Source organism: Scardinius erythrophthalmus, assembly GCF_964197995.2.
Source record: "Scardinius erythrophthalmus genome assembly, chromosome: 2".
Taxonomy (NCBI): domain Eukaryota; kingdom Metazoa; phylum Chordata; class Actinopteri; order Cypriniformes; family Leuciscidae; genus Scardinius; species Scardinius erythrophthalmus.
This window is the reverse complement of record NC_138222.1, coordinates 60,010,266-60,031,019: the sequence shown is the minus strand read 5'-3', so window position 1 is coordinate 60,031,019 and position 20,754 is coordinate 60,010,266. Positions and strand designations below refer to the sequence as shown.

The window sequence follows — 20,754 nt, the reverse complement described above, 5'->3', positions numbered from 1 at the left end:
AATTCACACTGTACGACATCGACGACAAACTGCAACAGAGACTCAGTCGGTTTCTGTCGATCAGTGTGTTTCTCTGTCTCTGTTGGTATTGGTCAGCGCTTGTTTTTGCATTTATTAAATGTCTGAGGAGTGACATACTGTAATCTGGTGATTGTCCGCATTGGTCAGTGTTTTGTTAGTTTGAACTGGCATTTAACAAGAACCAGAAAGAGAACCAGATGCAAGACCTCAGTACTTGTGATGATCATAATGTAAATGGACAGAAAATGAGGTGGCCCGTGTGGTTTATTTATGAGTGATGTCGCAAGTTGCTTTCTAGCTGACATATCTGATGATTATGCAGTTGATACTTAAAATGTAATTCATCATTGTGCGAAAAAAAAACAACAAAAAACAGAAAGCACAATCTTGTGTGTAAGGTTATGTTGTAATGCTAAATATTGTCGTGCCGTTGATTTGGATTAATGCACATGGAAACGTGTGGAATGAGCCACGACAAGGAGATTCTTTCACAAGCTTTACTGAACTTCTTCTGACAGGGATGTAGGTTACAGTTCACAGCACACTCACCAATAGTGCGATATTCATATATTCAGTCCAAGCGGCAACCTCCCCGTCTCTCTCTTGAAACCAACACGGAAGTGAGTTAAACTGCAATTCATCGACTGGCCGCTTGAGGCTGGCTGCAGAAGTGAGTCAAATCTGTATCTCCCCCATGTTAAAATTACCAACTTTACAGCAGAAAAAAACATGTTTACAGCCTGGAACTCTATGTGGCTTTGGTCTATACAGCTAATTTTCCCCTTCATAACAACTGTGAATTTAATAACAACGGCCCTTCATAACAACGGTGAATTTTTTTATAACTCATCCGTTTTGATTAATATTTAAAGTTCTGCATAATTAAGGGTGTGGCCACTTGAGTGACAGGTGGATTGCCGCTGTCAATGCTAGCCGTTTGTCTGCTGTTACTAGCTGTCACTTCACCTCAGCAAATGTTGCTGCTGAACTTGACATCTCTGCAGTGTTTTGTGCTTTTTTCGGGATAATTTCATACAATTTAATACACCTCTTACTTCGCCCACGGCTTAGGATTCCGTCGTTGTCGTCGAGTATCGTTCGAGAGAACAACCATACCCAGGGGGCAAAGGGGGTTTAGCAGACATGGGCTGCTGTAAAAGGTTGTCATATAAAAATGAAATCTATGATGTCTGAGGATCACAACCTGGGTGGCCAACCCGGTCAACAAGCTGCTGGAAACTTGTAATTAGGGTCAAAACAATGTTACCTCAAATTCGGCTTTAACTCCCAGAATCACCCAAACATGCTAAAACGGTTTAATTATATTCATGAATCGTGAGCCATATCTCCCTGATACTTTATGCTAGAAACAAGCATGTACTTTTATGATGGATAGATGCACTTTTATGATGGATAGATGTACTTTTATGATGGATAGATATGCTTTTATGATGGATAGATGTACTTTTATGATGGATAGATGTACTTTTATGATGGATAGATACGCTTTTATGATGGATAGATGTACTTTTATGATGGATAGACGCACTTTTATGATTGGCACATGCACTTTTATGATGGATAGATGTACTTTTATGATGGATAGATACGCTTTTATGATGGATAGATGTACTTTTATGATGGATAGATGTACTTTTATGATGGATAGATACGCTTTTATGATGGATAGATGTACTTTTATGATGGATAGACGCACTTTTATGATTGGCACATGCACTTTTATGATGGATAGATGTACTTTTATGATGGATAGATATGCTTTCATGATGGACAGATGCACTTTTATGATGGACAGATGCACTTTAATGATGGATAGATGTACTTTTATGATGGATAGATACGCTTTTATGATGGATAGATGTACTTTTATGATGGATAGGTACTTTTATGATGGATAGATACGCTTTTATGATGGATAGATGTACTTTTATGATGGGCAGATGCACTTTTATGATGGATAGATGTACTTTTATGATGGATAGATACGATTTTATGATGGACAGATGTACTTTTATGATGGATAGATACGCTTTTATGATGGATAGATGCACTTTGATGAAAAATATACTGTCATTATAAAGCTTGGAAGAGCCAGGACACTTTTTAATATAACTCTGATTGTATTCTTCTGAAAGAAGAAAGTAATATACACCTAGGATGACGTCAGGGTGAGTAAATCATGGGCTAATTTTCCTTTTTGGGTGAACTATCCCTAGGACCATAGACATAAAATACAAATAGGACTACCAAATTGCCTATCACAGTTTTTGGCAAGTAAATCACATGATGTGACACATCCTATTGACCCTGTTCACATTTCTGGGTTTCTCAGAAGTGTAAGGCATCATAGTTGGGTTAACTTCTATAGCAGTGAATGAAAGACTACATTAAATATATATTTTTGTGTTCCAATTTGCTCAAATAGCAAAAGAAAAACGCCACAACAGTGTTTTCACAACTTTCAAAAAGAGTAAAAAAATAGATAATGGCAGTCGGAAGAAAGAAAGTTGTCAACTTTGTCATAGCCGCGCTATTAGAAACCCCCTCACAACAGCGTTAACTAGTTTTTGTGTAAATAATACAAATATAGCGTTATATGCGTAATTATATTTTATTATGACAGTATGTGGCAACATGTACGTTAAAAGCGCATCTTCTGCACTAAACAATAATATTGCAATATTCTAGACTCTTACATGTACCTAACGCCACACTTACACTACAGAAGACTGTAAAAAATATATTTTTGTATTTTCAAATTACAAATTACTTGTATTTTAATACTTTTTGATGTATTTGTGCCCATCTCTGGTTAAAGGTTGTCAGAAGAACTGCTTCATGCTACATAGGATGCCGTTGTTATAGGGGTTGGCAACCAAATGTAGTAGGATACAGCATGCTGAAACACTAGAGAGCAGCGACAGCAGCGGTGACTCTGAAAACAGCTAAACAAATTGTATAAACATTATTACAGAAATTAGTCATCACTCTGAATTGTAATCTGTTTGTCTGTTTCGTTTTTTTTTTTTTTTCTTTGGTACAAATTGCTACTTAATGTAACAGTTTTAATCAGTAAATACTTTTAAACCTACTCCACACATGACTCCTGTGTGTTTTAGTCTTTCAGCATTTAGTTGTCAGTACCTTTGTCTCACACTCCAAACACCAGGATTGAACACTAACCAGCCTAAACCAAAATCCTCAAATCCCTTTTTTTTATTTCAATAGAATAAATAAAGCTATCCCACTTGTGAAAGAATATTAGAAATAGACATTGCAATACAAATAATTGATATTGCATAAATATGCAAACGATATACTGTACATACAGAAACAGAGCAGTATACAATTAACACCATGGTAAACTTCTTTCTTGGATCTTGTTTGAATTGACAGGCTATTATAGGCTTGACATTGAATTCCCTCTAAATGTGTTATGGGCCATGAGGACTGTCTGGTTAGTAAAAAAAGAATCAAAATATGATTTCATCCAGTAAAAGTTAACTTTACATGGTAATTTGTTTATTGTAACAACAACAAAGGGAAAAGAATGCTACCGATTACAAATGGAATGTTCAATATTTTTTTCTTTTTTTTTTGCCTACCTATGAATTAAGAGGCATTGTTAACTCTTACATTCTAATTACATGTACAATCAAGGCATCAGATGAAAGCTTATCTTCCACTCTTTCTAAAGGTGTGCTCAGTTTGTTTCTAGCATAAAGTATCAGGGAGATATGGCTTACGATTCATGAATGTCGGCAGATATGTGATGTCGGCAGATATGTTGGGTGGTTTGTCAGGCTCCACTCCAATACTTTCTACTAACTCATTTTTTCAAATAGTTACTGGTTTAAGAACAAAACAAAGAAACCAGTTAAATAATAATTATAGAGATGAAGGAAATGTTTGCGTATTTCTGCTTTGCTGTTGGCTTCTGTTGTTGCCACTTGGACAACACCTAAGCGCAAACAAACAGTTGTCTCAGGCTGACAACCATCAGTCAGTAAATACGAATGGATTACCAAGATTAAACTTCTTCGGACATGGATACTTTGTCATCTACTCGATCACCAAACAATCTGATCACCCCCGTCGCGGCACGCCGAGCAAACAAAACATTGCCATCGGCTCGAACACCAAACAAATTGAACTCACCCATCGCGGCACGCTGAGAAAGCGGGATTACCAGAGAGGTTGCAATTGGCGTGATTTTGGTGTTCTCTTGACCTTGATTTTGCTGTCTGGGGACGTACAATTGAATCCAGGCCCATTTGCTGTTGGCCTTTCTCCGGAGGGTGCATCGGCGGGTGGATTGCGCGTGCAGCGGCTGACCTCCGGACGGACGGACGTCTTTCCCGAGGTAACAGGAATTTCATACGGTGACAGTATCCAATCAGTAAGGAAGCAACGAGAATTCAGATTTTTTCAGACTGTAAATCACGCACGGGTAATATGGGAGCCTATGTCTAAACCTAAGGGTATTCTAGGTGGACATTTGAACATTCGGAGCATATTGCCTAAACGGGATCAGATCCAACATCTGTTAACTGACTCTAATTTAGATTTTTTAGCGTTGAGTGAAACGTGGCTGAACAGTAATATTCAGACCAGTATGATTGATGTCCCTGGTTACATTTGTCATAGAAAGGATAGAACATCTAAAAAAGGTGGGGGGGGGAGTACTATTCTATGTTAGAGACACTCTGAAATGTAATGAAATCAAACTGGATACACCATTAGAATGTTTGGCTTTAAATGTTGTATTATCCCCTAAGATGAATTTTAACATTATAGTGCTGTATAACCCACCATCACATGATGTTTCATTTTATGAGAATTTAGACAAAATTTTTAAATATGTAAATACTCGTACAGAATCTGTTTTTCTTGGTGATTTTAATATTAACTGGCTAGAGAAAAGCCGTAGAAACAAATTAAAGAGACTGTTGTCAAAACACAATCTTCAACAGATGATTAAAGGTCCAACAAGGATCACACGAGCGAGTAAAACTATGATAGATCTGATAGTTACTAACAGACCACAGAGAATCATTAGAATTTATAATCTACTAACAGGGCTCTCTGATCACAATATGACCATGGTTGTACGGAAACTCACTAAACAGCGTTTACCCAAATTTACGATCGAAAGTAAACCAGGGAACTTGGGTATCCCCAAAAATAATTTGACACAAGTTAAAAATGATTTAGATAATTTAGATTGGAATAATGTTTTACAATCGAATGATTTAGAAAATTGTTGTAACTCTTTGATGAAAAACCTCACAAATCTGATTGGGAAATATAGTAAGACATTCAAAGGCACGCAACGAAAAGCCTCCTTACCATGGCTGAACAATGACACTCGTCAGCTAATGAAAAAAAGAGACTATGCATTGAAAAAAGCGCTGCTCTCCAAAACAAATACCGATTTTCTCATCTTTAAAGGATTGAGAAATGCAGTAGTTAGAGAACTGCGTAAAGCAAAGACAGCCTATTTTATGCAATTGATTGAGGAATCGGAAGGAAATAGTGCATCCCTTTGGAAGCACCTCAATAGCCTTACTAAACTTAAGCCTAGTCAACAAAAAACAATAGCTGAGTTGGAAGTGAATGGAGTTATCAGCACTAACAACTCAGCTATTGCAAATGAATTTAATAATTTCTTTATTCAGTCTGTTGAGGAGCTTGCTGAGACTTTTGAACCAGCAACCCTATCACAGACTACAAAGTCTGACCAATCAGATCTTTTTCAAATTAAAGAGGTTAGTCAGGAAAAAGTACATACAATTATTAATAAATTAAATAAATCTAAGGCAAAGGATGCATTTGGGTTGGACACTGCCTTTATTACAACTCACTGTTCTGCCTTGATTAAACCTGTAACCCACCTTGTAAACCTTTCCATCAGAGTGGGCAAATTCCCACAAAGTTGGAAACAAGCCATTATTACACCGATTTTCAAGACTGGCGCAAAGAATCAAGCAAGCAACTACAGGCCAATCTCAATACTGCCGGCTTTATCCAAAATTTTAGAGAAAATTATCATAGAACAGTTAGTAGAACATCTTGAAGGTAACAAACTTATCAACTCTAAACAGTTTGGATTCAGAGCAGGGTATTCTACAGAAATGGCTAATTGCTACCTTACCGAGAACATTAAGAGTAGGTTGGACAAGGGTAATGTTGTGGGAGCTGTGTTTATAGACCTAAAAAAGGCCTTTGACACCGTGAACCACAACATACTCTTGAACAAACTTACCACCTTCAACTTCTCTGAACATACTATCGGCTGGTTTGCATCATATTTGGAGCATAGAGAGCAACGTGTTAAAATAAACGCCGAACTCTCAACATCATTACAATCCACAATGGGTATTCCACAGGGCTCCATTTTGGGGCCTCTGCTCTTTAGTCTATATATAAACGACTTACCTACATGCTGTCAGTCAGCCAACTGCCAAATGTATGCTGACGATACAGTAATTTATGCATCAGCTAGGACACCAACTATAGTAGCAGAGACCCTTACCAAGGAAATGGAGGGTATATCCCAGTGGCTTAAAGAAAATCATCTGACGCTTAACGTCAAAAAGACGGTATCTATGTGCTTCTCAATTAGAGGAACAACTAAATGTACTATTAAAATAGATCAAGAAGCCATAGAGGAAGTTGAGGAATTTAAATTTTTAGGTATTATTTTGGATTCCCAACTCAAATTTAATATACACATTAACAAACTCTGTAAGACTGTTCGGACAAACCTAAACTGTTTTAGAATGATTAGGCATCATGTACCTGTCAAAGCAGCTTTGCTGTTTTTTCATGCTATGATACTTTCTCATTTATCTTATTGTATTACTGTATGGGGCCAAGCCTCCCAGACAACAGTCAAACCCATCATATCATTATACAAACAAGCACTGAAAAAATAATGGATCAGAAACCAATTATGTGGCATCACTGTTTGATTGTACAGAAATACAAGCTTTTAAATTTTGACAGTTTTATTAAGTTCTCTTTTCTTAAGTTGATTTTTAAATGCACAAATAATCTAGCTCCAGCCGTACTCTGTCCTTTTGTGACAAAAATAAACACAAGGAGAGTTGCCACTAGGAGAGCAGTGGGTGGCAACTGCATAGCAGAGGGGCGCAAAACCACTTTTGGCCAGTCAAGTTTTTCAGTGATAGGGACCCATTTTTGGAATGATTTACCAACGGAAATAAAAACAGAAACCGACCTGAAAACATTTAATAGAAAGGTGAAACACTGGCTGAAAGAAAATCAAATATGTGGACATTGAGTCATTTTTGTTGTAATGTATTGTCTGTGCTGGATGTGATGTGTTGTTTTGTGTAATGTGGTCGGGATTGTGTAAAATAAGGTATTTGTTGCATGATTGTGTATTTTACACTATGTAGTTTTTTATAAATTATATATTTGGTATATGTTTTTAGAAAGGCCTGACCAGGGACTGGGGTTGCAAATTAGCCTATTGGCTAGAAACCTTTTTATGCAACACATTTACACATTTTGTTATGGCTTTGTCTATGATAATTATGTATGTAATAATGTGCGCTGCATTGTCCCTGATAAATAAACTATAAATAAAATAAAAAAAAATAATAAATAAAATATAATAACCGTTTTAGCATGTTTGGGTGATTCTGGCAGTTAAAGCCGAATTTGAGGTAACATTGTTTTGACCCTAATTACAAGTTTCCAGCAGCTTGTTGACCGGGTTGGCCACCCAGGTTGTGATCCTCAGACATCATAGATTTCATTTTTATATGACAACCTTTTACAGCAGCCCATGTCTGATTTCCTAAAAAACAGGTGTTTTGCCCCCTGGGTACCAGCGCTGTATTTCAGTTGTTTTCCTCTGTGAACATGCACTAATGGATGTCTGACAATTTCGTTGCTTTTTGGAGTTTTCAGATTTAAAAACGTCAATAAAGGCTCGTTCGTTCTGCTCTCACGGAACAGATGGATTATAATATGCTTATGTACCGTCAGATGAAATCATACAGGCGTCGGCGCTTTCTCCGTCCATGCAATATATGCACATCCTTGAATGAGCGCCTTGAACTTCATAGGCAATTTATCTATAACCCATTTGAGAGGCGGCCAAAATCAGAATTTAAAATGGACTGAAAAGCTCTCTACGAACTTGACGAGCGATGCCGCGCTGACGGACCATAGACTATAAAAAAGTGACTGACATGTATGCACATATATCACTGTCACAAACACTCTCTCAGAGTAATATTAAGTTACTGCATAATACATTTTCAACTAGCAAAATACAGAATCACGATACACAGTCTCACTTATAAGCCATATCTTTTAACTATTATAATATTTCGAAGGGCAAAAATAGGAACTTTTAATTGGCTTTACATCATCAACTGTTACTTTAGCGCGAGGCCCTGCAGTCGCAGACTTGGTACTGTCAGTAGCATTAACGTTATACGTCGAGCTAGATGTGCGTGATTTCAGGCTCCTCAGCTCCACTCACGCCCCGCCTCTTTGCCCATTTTCTGTTATCCTGGAGTGACGCAAGGCCAAGATGGCGACGGCCGGCTCCGCCCACTTTAGGCTTCAAAAATGCTCTTCAGAAACCTACGGGTGACGTCACGGACACTATGTCCATATTTTTTTAAAGTCTATTGCTGAGTCCCAATTCGCATACTATCCGTCCTAAATAGTATGCGAAACTAGAATTAGTATGTCCCAAATCGTAGTATGTTTAAATGAGTGTTCCAAAGATACCCGGATGGTCTACTATTTCCGGTTAGAATTCGAAGTGCAGATCAATGCACACTCTAACGGCTAATATTGCCCACAACCCATTGCGTGCGGGAGGGAGGAGCTTTGCGGTGATGGTGGTGATGTAAACCTGGCAGTCGGATGCAGCAGCGGAGATGTGCCCTCAGTTTTGAAGTGTAAAGCCGCTTGTCCACCAGCGTCCGATCAATTTTTGTTCCGACGCGACGCCTGTGACGTTTTCGCTGCTTGGGGGAATGTACTTTAAATATGAAACCATAGCAACGGCCATACACAAATTCTCGCCGCCGAGTTTCCATTGGCTATTGCCCCGCGTTTTGACGCTCTCATTTGCATAAAGTATCCACCGAGATACTTTTTTGCAGCGCCGCTGTTGACCAAATCGATGCGACGCGACCCATCATGCTTTGCGGGGGCGTTTTTGCTGCCTGACGTAGTTCCATAGGAAATGAATGGGCTTTGGCGTCGCGTCAGAAATCGAGACGCTGGTGGACAAGCGGCTTTAGAATTCAAATGTTTAACCCTAATAAAAGTTATATTTTATTGTCTCGTAATATTAATGGGTTTATGTTGTGCCAAAAAAGTACCGTGTTTATCTTGTAGGGTCCGATGAAGATACTGAGCGTCTCATTGCAGGCTACAAAACAACAAATAAAAAGGCTTTAGTAAAGTGTCATGCAAGTGTCTTTTTTATGTATTTATTTTGATGTTTCTGTCTGACTTATTTGTAGTAATACTGTGGCTGTACAAATGTTAACTTTATCAGTCCAACCAAAGAAACTACACTTTTACTATAGTAAAAGCATGGTTCATTTTCATCGGGGTATTTTTAAGTATTATACATAAGTATAAGGTTAAGTATAAAATACGTTAAACAATAGTTACATTTTAAACTTTAAATATTTTAACTCAGAAAATAAGTAGCTTTCGTTACACACATTTGCACATGAACGTCAGAACCAGCCGCCTCACAAACGACCTGCGTCTGGTTGATCTACGACGACGCCCTGCTTCACTCCTCAATTTGGTAAAACACATTGTAAATGTATTGTGGAAAAAAAGATGGGAATAGTAAATAAAATTATATTGGACATATAAGAATGAATGAAATGTAAAATGTTTTGTTAACAGTCGAGGTGTGCGTAACTAGGCAACCACGTTCAAGTTCACGTTGCATGACGTCATCGAAGTATGTCCCAGAACGTGCATACTCTTTTGCTACACACTCAAAAGTATGTACTTTTTCCTCACAAAAAAAGTACATACTTTTAGGTCGTAGTATAAGTAGGCGAATTGGGACTCAGCATAAGATTCAGTCAATGCAGCTGATAGGCGCTCTTGCTCCGGCACTAAACGTGACGTTTCCAGCGTAACTTCACGCTCCATACTAAGGAGTGTGTAACTGAACAACCAATAAGAAACAAGAATACAGTAGAGGTAGTTAAGGGACTTAAAGGGCCAGGTTACTACAATATAACCAGAGCCCGTCTACGGAGAGCCTGCCCACTCCCTATTAAGTTCTATTGTACCGAATTTTGGTTGTAGTTCCACCAGAGTTCCACTGGGGGCGATCGCCATGAGTGCTAAATGAATGGAAGTCTATGGGGCTAGACGGCTAAATTTGTCTCTTTCACCCGATTGCCGTTGAGAAATCTCAGATTTGATTGTAGGTTTTGCAAGTTCAACATGGGTTATAGCTTTAAAGTTGAATGAACGAGTACTTAAGTCCTTTTGATTTCTTACAGGTTGAGTTGTTGTTGCTCATAACACGCTAGCATTCTGCTAATGAATGCTGATTGGTCAGTGAAGGACTGATTACGACCAGAGATACCGCTTGATGGCATCGTGGCATCCGAAGCGGGACCAGAAACAAACAAAACAAAAACTCGTCTAGCACGTGTGTTTACCTGTGTCAGCTGTGTTGTCGATGCCTCGAGTGAAAAGAAAGTGCAGAGCGCGAAAGCACCAAAGTGACTGAAGGATTGCCGTAAAGCAGTATCTCTGGTCGTACGATGTGTATGACGTCATTGACACTTTAAAAGACTTTTTAAAGCAAATAAGTGACTCTAAAAAATCTAACACCCAGCAATGTGTAATTTCTTTGCATCTCCTTTCGAATACAACATTCAAATTACTAGACAAAATATTATATCCTGAGAAAAGTGGATTTTGATGTGTATAGCGCCATAGACCTCCATTCATTCTGCACTCGTCCTGTGAGCGCCCTCATGTGGAGCCAGAGTGGAACTGCAACCAGTTCAGAAGCCGGAAGTTTACTGAGAGTGAAACTTCTCGCCTTATTAGGCATTCTCTGATATAACTGTAGAAGTGTGTGCATTATGATGACTTTATACATCCAATAAAAAATTACACTGAGACCAGCTTGTTAAAAAATAACTGTAAAGTGTCTCAGAAAAGAGAAGTTAGTTCTGAGAAAAGCTTGAGCATCATTTGATGACAGTTTCCTCTTGGTTTGATAAACTGTGTCAAATGTAATGAAACTCAGACACATCTATGAGTGATTTAAGTGTCCAGATACTTTTTGCAACTATTTCTTAAGATGGTCAGAGAGAAAGAGAAGTGATAGAGAAGCTGATTGTGTGTTCAGTCACTATTCTCAAGCTCTCTGAGTCTCTGATGGAGAGTTTCTTAAAGATACAGCATCATTCAACACTAACTCACATCAACACAAATACAATCAGGGGCCGTATTCACAAGACACCTTAAGGCTAAAAGTAACTAACTTGCCGATATAGATTTTAATCTGCAACCACATTATATAAAGATTAATTTATGTACAGGCAAAACACATTGAATGACGGAGAATAAAACATTACGGTCAAGTTGAAATCAATCAATATGTTTACATGCACCCTCATAATGCGACTATATTGGGATTTTGGCAATAGGCTATTGCGATTAAACTTTACCTCATGTAAATGCAATACTTCAATCAAACTAATGCGATTAAAGGGTAACGAAACCCAAACCAACTTTTTTTTAGTTAATGATCTGTAAGAATGGGGCTTTATTAATGCTGTTCATTGATTCGAGTGACTTTTTTGACATTTAGGTATAAAGGGTTTTAATTCTACAATATATGGTGTAAAAACGTCTAAGTGCTGCCCTCTTCAGGTTGAACGGTGGCTACTGCAGTTGAATTTTCCTATTGGATGTTTGAGCTCACCACGCCCTTGGTACGAGCTAGCGTAGATTTATCTGTATTTAGTACAGTGGTCAGGATGGTACGTAGGTGTAGTGTTGCTGGTTGCAGACCAGGGGTGCGTTTCCCGAAAGCATCGTTGGCCAACTATGGTCGCAAGTTCATCGCAATGTCCATTGAACTCTATTGGTAACGAGGGAACTTGCGACCATAGTTGGCTAACGATGCTTTCGGGAAACGCACCCCAGGTTGGTTGGTCCAGCAGACTTGGAAATTAGGCACCAGTGGTTGCATGCACTTGGCCTGGAAGACCGTGAGTGTGAAACCTGCATTTTATGCTTTTCCAACGCAATAGAGGTGGAAATGGGCTTCTCTACACAGCTGGCGCTGAAAAGCGACGCAGTGCCAAACGCTGCTCCTCCTGCATGGACTCCACCACCACAGCGCCGTCTTGATGTGAGTGATCATTTATATTTTAATCACAATTTATGGTTAGGCTAATGTTAATCCTCTGGGGTCGACAAATTTTTGCTGGATTTTTTCACATAGTGGCAAAATATGAATATGCCTAGAGAGTGCGCGCTATGACATCGATCGACTCGATAAAACTCATCAGATGCATTTACTTTACGTCGTCTTGTGACCCTGTGAGTCACTCTCCATTTAGAGAGTCTGGCAGCAGGTCTCAGGTGCACGCCCCCCCGCTCACGGTTCGTCCCCTCTATCTCCGCTGGGGTCTGCCCACTTTTCTAGCATTTTTCAAATATTGCCAGTGGGTGGAGTCAGGCTCTGACCAGGGGTTTAGTTACCCTTTAAGATCATAATCATAGTAAACTATGAGGCATACGCTGATTTTAATCACAATAAACAGGCATGTAAACACCTTAAAGGAGTAGTTCATTTTAAAGGGGTGGTATATGCAAAACCAAGTTTACCTTGGCATAGTTGAACAGCAGCTCGGTGGGTAAAATGACCATACACAGAATCTCAAAATCCTATGTCACCTCCTTAATATGAAAATCTCAAAACTTTAAACTGCAGCTGTAAAACGGTTGGATCTCAAATCAGCTCAGATGTGAAGTAACACTTGGGGGATTTCCTTATCTGGATCTGGTCTGTACATTTGTCACACCCCTAAATTTGCATACACACAGCCCACTTTCTTGGCCCAGCAATATCAATGGTGGTCATGCAGTCAGACACAGTTTAGCCGGCGTGCTAAGTTTACTGCTTCTGGAATGATCAAAAATACTGACGGTAGATGGCAAAAAAAAAAAAAAACGCTGGCGGGGAAAGAGTTAACATAGCTGTCAAATAAACGGCTTGCACACAAACCACTAAGCCCAGCAAGAGAGCAACGGGTTAACAATGCGTTGTATTCCCTGTTGTATTGCATGTTAAAAGGAGAGGCTTTGCTTTGCTTAAATGCGGCGCTTGCTTGTCTAACAGCACGACCCGTGAGACCAGGATGGTCATAAATAATATAAAGGCCTATTCCTCCCCTCACTTGACGTTACATGTGATAATACCACACAACAATAGCACACATTGTGTTTTAAGGTGCTGATTCAGGCTCAAACATATATGGTTGCACACCTAACGTCTCCATGGTTCACCTCCAGTGAGTACTGCCAATCTTCATTGGGCATGTTGCATCTTTGCTTTGGAGATTCCTCGTTGTAAACCAACCACTCAGTGTGCAGCTCATCTAAATATTAATTTACTCACCCTCAAGCCATCCTAGGCGTATGACTTTCTTCTTTCAGACGAATACTATCATAGTTATATTAATAAACCCTTATTAAATAAGTTCGGAAGCATCAGGGTGTTTATTAATATAACTCTTATATTCGTCTGAAAGTAGAAAGTCATATAAGGCTAGGATGGCTTGAGGGTGAGTAAATCATGGGCTAATTTTAATATTAAAGTGAACTAGGCCTACTCCTTTAATCACCTTATAACCGCTCTGACCAAAGTACGCTTGTGCTCGGTTCTACAATGACGTCGTGTGTGATGTTCACACAACTTCATTAATGAACTATGTGACATTATTCTCAAGTTTTCTCTTCTCCAAATCGCTAAACTCTGTCTACACAAATCACTGTGCAGTCTCTGCTCCGTATCTTCATCCAGACGGAGTATAAACATGTATTTTGAATTTGATATGAGTAGATTAAATGCCTATCTGAGAGTGGTATAACCACACTTATTAACGAATAATCAGAGTAATGAATATTGCATGTAAACTGGAGTGAAGAGTTCTGCTCGTGTCATATAAACATGTTACTGCGATTAAGACCTTACTCTGACTATTAGAAATAATCTCATTATTGGTGCACATGTAGTCATTGTCCCATCGTCTGCGCCGATAGCCTTGTGGGAAGCTCGGGTTGACCCGAGTTCGAGTTCTGGCTCGTGAACCTTTCCCAATCCCCCCCACCCTTTCTCTCTCACACTTCGCTTCCTGTCACTGTCCTATCATAATAAAAAGGCAAAAACGGCAAAAATAAATGTTTAATAAATAAATAAACAATGTCCAATTACCTGTGGCAGTTGTTTTCACGAGTGTGAATGCGAATAGAGTAAACGAGTAAAATAAGTGTATTTGGCTTGCTGTCCGAAGGGGATCGAGGGCTCAGACTTCATAATTTATGTGGTGGAGGGATGCAGAAAACTGTCGAGGTAACTTGGTGAGTCAGCTGTGTGTGTGTATATACTATATATATATATATATATATATATATATATATATATATACCTCCTCTTGAGATGATTAGATAGACCGTTTGAACATGCTCTTCCGGAATTGTTTATAAAGCACCATTTGTCGCTTGAATTCTACAATCTCTAAAGATGCAGACATGTAATAGGCTGACAATTAGCTGAACATATTAATAGTGACCCCTAGCCTATATTTTTAAGATCTTTATTTGCATATGGCAACATGATACTTATATGATTATATCACTGACAGAGACGCCTCTCCCATCAGCCAATCACTGTGGTCATATTTAGTAAGCATGATGACATCATCCATAGCAACGAGGCCATCCCTCCCTTTCTCTTAGCTTTAGACTTCTCTCTCTCTATTCCTTATTAAAAGTTGATCTCAACAGCTTTGTGAATAGGGTTTAAGAGAAAACTATTAACTAAAAACTTTTACTGCTATTTAGGAGAACTCTTAGTCGTAAGAAAACATGTTTTGTGCATACGGCCCCTGATTTAACTGAACTACTTGAAATAGGAAGAAACATTACAACAGAACTAAGCAAAAATACATGCACACATTGCCTCCATCTTTCACAAGCATTATCACACAGATAAATGCATCATCAACCTCTTTGTCTGATCAACACGCAACATATCATCACAATGAATTTGAACAATGAAGAATACAGTGAGACTGTGGATTCATAGACTCTCCTACACAACAATCATTATTGTATCCCATCTTCAGCTGAATACAATGCATTAGAAACAGAAGATATTAAGAATATAATAAAATACTCACAGATGAGAGGCAGTGCACTGGAGCCCATACTGTCACATTAATAGACTGTGTTAACAGCGCTGAGTGTTAAAACACACACTTCCTGTGTTTAAACAGTCATTTCACACTTCAAGAAGAGATGAGGGAGGAGGAGACAAAACTCTACACAGAAGTACATGAAAAAAGAGAAAGGAAAAGAGAGAGCCATTCTAAGATATTTAGCTTGTCTTTTGGTGTATGCAGGTTGTTTCAGCTCTGTTCGTCTACTTGAAAAAAGTTTTTCCAGTGATTGTTCTCGCGCTTCACACACTACAGACAGTGAATACAAAATTAAATCACCACGTGATATCTAGTTTAGGGCTACTGGTGTAAAGGCGTTTTCACACCAAGCATGCATGATGCACACACACCGAATGCAAATTGCAAAACGATTGATCGCCTTTGGATGATTAACGCCTGGACAATAGGTGGCGCTGACCAATAATACATTTTTCCATGTGTATGTATCTCATATGGTTTTCCATGGGCTTTATAACCTAATCCCCATTAAAAAAAAAAAAGGCTGATGCATACTTGCAATGAACTTGAGTGATGGCCACCTACTGGACATACAAAGTGATGTTTCCAGATTAATTATACATGTTTGACTCATTAAGGGCCTTTTGTACATTGGTAGGCTACTACACCAGAAACACAAACTAGCTATAATGCTGTTAACCAGAATTATTTTGACCAAATACATCACAAAATCGCAGCTGGGTCACAGATGCACTATAGCTACAATTATCATCTAGCTAATCACACTGCAAGCACATCACAATTTATGAGATTTTTACTATGGAGAATTTATAGAAATGCTATTCTGTTTAAAGCAATATTAAGTGAACATGTTAGAATAAATCTGTGTCTGACCCCAATGATAACAAGCCATTGTAATTAGAGTAATTTAAGATGCCAAAGGCCTCGTCTTGAAAGCAGACGAAAGAGTGTCTGAAACCAGGGAGAAAAGAGCGGTCGAGTCGGACAACTTTCAGCTCTGTTTGACCAGCACTGATCTGCAAACGCAAATAACGCTACCACATTGCTTATTGCTAAAAAAAAGTGAATGCATTTGAAATATTGCTGCAATAACTAGAACATTTATATAATTAACAAGTTATCCAATGTGTTTGACATTATTTGTGTAAAATGACCAGATACAAATCTTCTACCGCTTTACTATTATTGTATACATCCTCATATTGCACACAGAAGACTTGAAGCGATTTGTCAACATTTTAAAGCCCAGTATGATTTTTGCTATTTAAATACATGAGAAAGTAAACAAAGGAATACATTTTAAGATATTTCAATTATTTTACTACTTTCAAAATGTCAGAGACCCCAGTTGCAATGAACACCAGTAGCCTACAAATGAAAGTGAATAATACAGTCACACAAAGTGACACAGATAAAGTGATTTTGATTCAGGTCAGATGGACTGATGATCGGCCGCAACAGGATTTAAAACATGTTCATTTCTTCTCTAAAAGGAGTGTAGCACCATAAAAGTGACTACTTTTAGAAACGAGAAGTGCTTCATTCAGGCCTTCCTGTACACAGACAGATGGGTTTGATGGGGAAGTCAATGAAAATGACAGGCACGTTGTTACTGTGAATCTTTGGTTTTATGGTGATATTTTGAGGTTTATGAAACTAAAGATGCAGAAAGGGCACAAATATTTCCTCTAGTCGGGTAAACCCACAGAACAGAAACAGAGCAGAAGTCAAACCACAACTATTAAGCTCACCTCTATAGGCCTCTTAAACTAAAGACACTCTGTAATATTCTCTCTACAAGCAGCTGCTAAAGTTAACAATACATCTTCAATGATGAGCTGAAAGAAGCCTCTGTAAATGAGGTGATTTGCTGTGACTCTGAATTTTCATTTTCAACCACCAATGGCCTCCAAAAATGAAGGCTACTTTTAGAAACAACTAATGCTTTGACTTCCGCTACAAGGTACGTCTACAAACCACACCACCTGAGAGAAACGTCTGCAGAACTCTCTTTGCGAACATTAGGGTCGTTTATATTATCCATAAGGCTGTCAATGCTTTTATCATTATTTTTTACAGTTATTAAACATCTGTAGATATATTTAGCCGGTGAGGTGGTTACCAGTCAAGGGCATGGCCAGTCTGGGATTTAGAGGGTTTTTAGGCAGGCACTCGAAAGGAGACCTCGAGACAGGCTTTGGAAAATGAGATCATGAATATATCACTTAGTGAATATGAACCAAAAGGAATAACTAAAACTTAAACCACTAAAGAGTGGCAACAAAAATTGGATACCGGAAACACCGTAGGCTCCGTCAACTTTATGAAGAAGTAGGAGTAGTGAGGATAGCTAAAAGAAGCACCAAAGAGGAAAATATTTTAACAAGATTAAGGGTTGGGCATACCAAGCTTAATAAAACTGGTTATTTGTCTCTCAAAAGTATTATAATGAACGATAAACAGAGGGAACTTTGGTGGGAGTGGCAGAACAAAATATTTAAGAATATAATAACTTGTGGACTAGAGAGTGTGTTTTGTTATTTGAAGAGAACAGAGCTGATTAAGAGAATTTAGATTTAAAAAAAAAAAAAATTATGAAATGCGTCCACATTCCAACAAAGTAGGTGGCGATAATACACCTTAATGTTGGTGCTACCCGCCATAAAACTGAGACCTCGAGATGTGGGCTGTGTCCCAATTCAAAGACTGCATCCGTCGAAGGCCGATCGCATCACAGCTCGATGAAGGCTGTCCCAGTTCGAAGGCTCCTTCAAATGTGTCCTCCGTTTTCTGTGAAATGAAGGATACAACAGATGGATCATTCATGGCCTTGCCTAGTGATAGGAAACCAAGGCTTTCTGAAGCATTTGAGGCTTTCATCAAATTGTGTCGAAAAAAGGTTCATTACTCGAAGCTTTTAACTAGAGGTGGGCATAGATTAATTTTTTTAATCTAGATTAATCTAGATTAATTTTGAAATTAATCTAGATTAATCTAGATTAAAATGGCTCATTTGAATTCTGCCGAAGGCATTCAGAATATGTGTGCTACCCAAATAATGACTATAAAAGTAAGTCTTTGAGAACGGGTTTCTCAAGCCAGGTGGCGCATTAGACTAGGGGCTCATCTCAGGAACTGTTTCCAAAATGCATCACAAACTGCTTGAGAAAGCTGTTCTACTCATAGACTGTAAAAGGTTACTACTGTACTGTTACCGTCCGTAGGCAACAAAGGCCTATGTTATTATCAACTACTATAGGCTATCAATTAGGGATGGGCGATATGGCCTAAAATCTATATTTTGATATACATTGCAGCCTCTTGCGATAACGATATACAGTATATTATAATAAAACCATTACAGAACAGGTTACACAGACCCTGCTAAACAACTGCTAATTTTTTTTTTAAAGGGTATATGTAGTTTTGAGAACATATATTGTGCAAAACTGTAAGTATACAACATAATTTTGCAGATAAATAAAATTTAAGTACACTAGCTGCAGAGATCTTAAGTAGGTCTAATGTTTATTATAGCTTTGAGCTTATGAAACCCCAAATTTAAAGTTATAATATTGTCTAACTGATGTCTTTTCAGTTAAAAAGAAACACAACAACGATTCTTAAAATCGGGCGTAGACAGAGATTATGTGTTAACGTTACACCACTAAGATAGGATTGAGAATAATACGCGCGCGCTGGTATTCAGTGATATCAGTTTCAGTTTCGTTTTGAATTTGAGGTGGTAGAACGGATTAGTCGTGTGTTAACTTACCGAACCGTTACCCCACACACTCGGATAGTTTGCTGCTGTTTGTCGGACGGCTTAAAGGAGAAGTTCACTTTTAAAATGAAAATTCTGTCATCATATACTCACCCTCATGTTGTTTCAAACCTGTATGAATTTCTTTATTCTGCTGAACAGAAAGTAAGATATTTAGAAGATTATCAGTAACCAGACAGTTTTTGGGTCCCATTGACTTCCATAGTATTTTTTTTCCTACTATGGAAGTCATTGGGACCCAAAAACTGTCTGGTTACTGATAATCTTCTAAATATCTTACTTTCTGTTCAGCAGAAGAAAGAAATTCATACAGGTTTGAAACAACATGAGGGTGAGTATATGATGACAGAATTTTCATTTTAAAAGTGAACTTCTCCTTTAAATCCGAACCAAGTCCAAATAATGGATGTTGCAGCTTTCACTTACAGCCGTGTTTACTTAAGATGACGACGAATATGCGTTGCAGCCGGGTTTACCTCGCGGCCGCGGGTAGATTGCGTCATCATAGCTTGTGTAGTAGAGCCATCTCCCAACCCAACTTGGGGAATAGATTAACGGCGATATTTTTTTTATCGCGCGATAAGAGTCTCGCGTTAACGCGGCGCGTTAACGCCAATAACGGCCCACCACTACTTTTAACACAATGCACATTAGTGATATCTGGTGGTATTGAACAAATCACAGCAGAGCAGAATAAGCATGTGACCAAACAAAGCTTCGGAAGTCGATCAATACAGTTCTGTCTAATATCATCGAAATTAATTTGTGCTACTGAGACCACAACTCACAACAATGTGTAGCCTGGTCAACGGATTCACTTCTTGATCAATGAAAAAATAAAAATAAATAAATAATATATATATATAGTATATGATCATAAGTATGTGATCATAATTATAGTAATTGTAATTGAAAAAATATTTTGGCTGTTCGGTTTAAAAAAAATACAATTTATGTTATAGGGAAGTATAGTGTTCATCATTTAAATAATGCCTCCTCAATAATCATTTTCTTTTTTATGCATCATCAGATGAGGTCGCGAAGCGCCAATTTTTTTCAAACCAGCTGTCCTGAACTTCTGAAGCTTCAAACGTCATCAATCACGTGGTATTGTCGTTTCGATACAAGCATCGGTACAGTGAGTGATACAATAGTGCTTTGAAAACTGCGTTGGAGCATCGGAGCCCCGGATCAACCGTCCCATCACTAGCCTTTCCTACCCCAGAATTCATTGCGCACCAGTGACAATGCGCGGCTTTTAAAGTCTGAGTCCTTCGAAGGATGCAGCACTTCTGTTGCTCCTTCATTGCACGGGAAACGGAGGACACATTTGATGGCAGGATTTGTAGAAGCCTTCGAATTGAAACAGCCTTCGTCGCACCGCTTTGACACAATCGGCCTTCGAATGCGGCCTTCGAAGGATGCAGCCTCTGAATTGGGACACAG

The 20,754-nt window shown here is 38.5% G+C and overlaps 1 protein-coding gene across 1 annotated transcript in view; it reads right to left on the bottom strand.

Moving 5' to 3' along the window:
- Nucleotides 1–18,350, bottom strand: part of LOC308705365 (cell adhesion molecule 2-like) — a gene marked incomplete at its 5' end in the record, with an annotated part of 57,162 nt that extends 38,812 nt beyond the window's left edge. Inside the window, 3 exons of the mRNA XM_081390332.1 lie at nt 17,647–17,719; nt 17,820–17,874; nt 18,199–18,350. Of these exons, the coding sequence (XP_081246458.1) occupies nt 17,647–17,719; nt 17,820–17,874; nt 18,199–18,350 (280 nt within the window). The remainder of the gene's footprint in view (nt 1–17,646; nt 17,720–17,819; nt 17,875–18,198) is intronic.
- Between the last annotated feature and the right edge of the window lie 2,404 nt (nt 18,351–20,754).